This window comes from Mastigoproctus giganteus, chromosome 13, assembly GCF_048544385.1.
Source record: "Mastigoproctus giganteus isolate SK-2022 chromosome 13, ASM4854438v1, whole genome shotgun sequence".
NCBI classification, from domain to species: domain Eukaryota; kingdom Metazoa; phylum Arthropoda; class Arachnida; order Uropygi; family Thelyphonidae; genus Mastigoproctus; species Mastigoproctus giganteus.
Window position 1 is genome coordinate 130,597,156 of NC_143587.1, and position 1,872 is coordinate 130,599,027.

Genomic DNA, 1,872 nt, shown 5'->3' on the forward strand with positions numbered 1-1,872 from the left:
CAAAAATACGAAAAGGAGGATGAGGAAGATAATTTTGGCAGTTGTTAAGAAAATTGCTTGCTGCTTCCTGGTTGCAATGTGGCCAGCCAAAGAACAACCTCCCAACTTCCCAAGCTATGCATTTGCACAACCGTTCAGTGACGAATTCATGCGTTGAGTATTTTCTTAGGAAGAAGACAACTGTAATCGATTTATTTGGATGTATGCGTGTTCCATAGGGAGTAGTATAATACGCTAGCATATATATTTGTTTAGTTTTGAACCTTGCCGCATTCAAAACGATAGACATAATGCTCCGGACAAATAGCGAGTAGTCTTGCTTATAGTTGGATTCGATGATAAAATTAGCATACTGTGAAATGATTATATATTTCTTAAAAACAAGGAAAGGATGCCTTTTACGAAGAACTGAGAGGATATTAGATGAGGCCCCAAGACACGATATTAAACTCATCTTTGGTGATTTGAATGCCAAAGTTGAAAGAGAAGTACACATACCAACTATTGGAAGAAACAGCTTACATGAAACCAGTAATGAAAATGGGGAAAGGCTAATAGACTTTGCAAGAGAGAAAGGCTTGAGCATTAGTAGCACAAATTTCCCACATAAGAATATCCACAAAGAAACTTGGATTTCACCTGAAGACATCACACGAAATCAGATAGATCACATCCTCATTGATACTCGTCATGCTACAGATGTAATGGACGTGAGGAGTTACAGGGGAACAGATTGTGTTTCGGACCATTTTATGGTACGGTGCCATCTGCGAAATAGGCACTCAAAGGTGTATAGAGTGAAAGGACGGATAGCAAAGAAAAGATATCAACAATATAAGCTTGATGAAGATATTAGAGAAGGATTTAGAATGAAAGTGGAGGAACAACTGGAGAAGCACCAAACAATGGGAAGATGTTAAGGACGCACTGAGTTTAGCAGAAAAAGAGGCCCTTGGAGTGGAATGAGAAATGATTGATTTGACTAGGACTGTGAGAAGATCCTGGAGAAACGAAAACAAGCCAGGCAGAAAATGTTACAGAGAGGAACTAAGAAGAACACTGAGGACTACAGTGTTAAAAGAGCTGAGGCGCAGTCAGTATGTACACAAAAGAAAAGAGAATGGGAAAAGGAAAGAATAGAAAAAATGCAAGAAGAATACGACAGAGGGCAGGTCAGGAAATTCTGTAAAGAATTAGGAAACGTAAAAAAAGGTTTCCAGCCGCGTCTTATCCTATGCAGCAATAAGAAAGGAGAAATAGTGGGGGGAACAGCAGAGATCACAGAAGTTTTGAAGGAGCATTTTAATTCCTTACTTAATAAAGAACAGGTACGCCCAGAAGAAATTGTAGAAGAGAAAGAAGAAACAGATAATGTTGAAGGTATCTTGGCCCCAACAATAGAAGATATACAGGATGCAGTCCACATGGCTAAAGATAACAAAGCACCCAGAGAAGATAATATCCTAGCAGAGCTCATAAAGGCAGCCGCCGAGAAACTGATCCAAAAATTACATCAATTTATATCGAACATATGGGAAAGAGAAGAATTGCCAAATGACTGGAAGACAGCGGTTATCATCCCAATCCACAAGAAGGGATATAAACTAATTTGTGGGAATTAGTGAATTTGCCCTACTTAATGCAACATATAAGATTTCATCATTCATTCTGACTAGAAGAATGTCAAGAGTAGAGAAGGAATAGTTGCTGAATATCAAAGTGGGTTCCCTGCAGGGAGGTCGAATATTGACCATATTTCCATCTTCAGACAGATCTTGGAGAAGTGCTACGAATATAATGTAGATCTGCACCATCTCTTTATTGATTTCAGCACGGAATATGATAGCGTGGATAGAGTGGAACTCTTGAAAT

At 38.9% G+C, this 1,872-nt stretch overlaps 1 protein-coding gene across 1 annotated transcript; it reads left to right on the top strand.

Annotated features, from left to right (window-relative positions):
• The first annotated feature begins 1,031 nt into the window (after positions 1-1,031).
• Positions 1,032-1,622, top strand: LOC150076441 (uncharacterized). The gene has a single exon (XM_090387358.1). It carries the CDS (start codon positions 1,032-1,034, stop codon positions 1,620-1,622), a length of 591 nt encoding a protein of 196 aa, XP_090243484.1.
• The last annotated feature ends 250 nt before the right edge of the window (positions 1,623-1,872 follow it).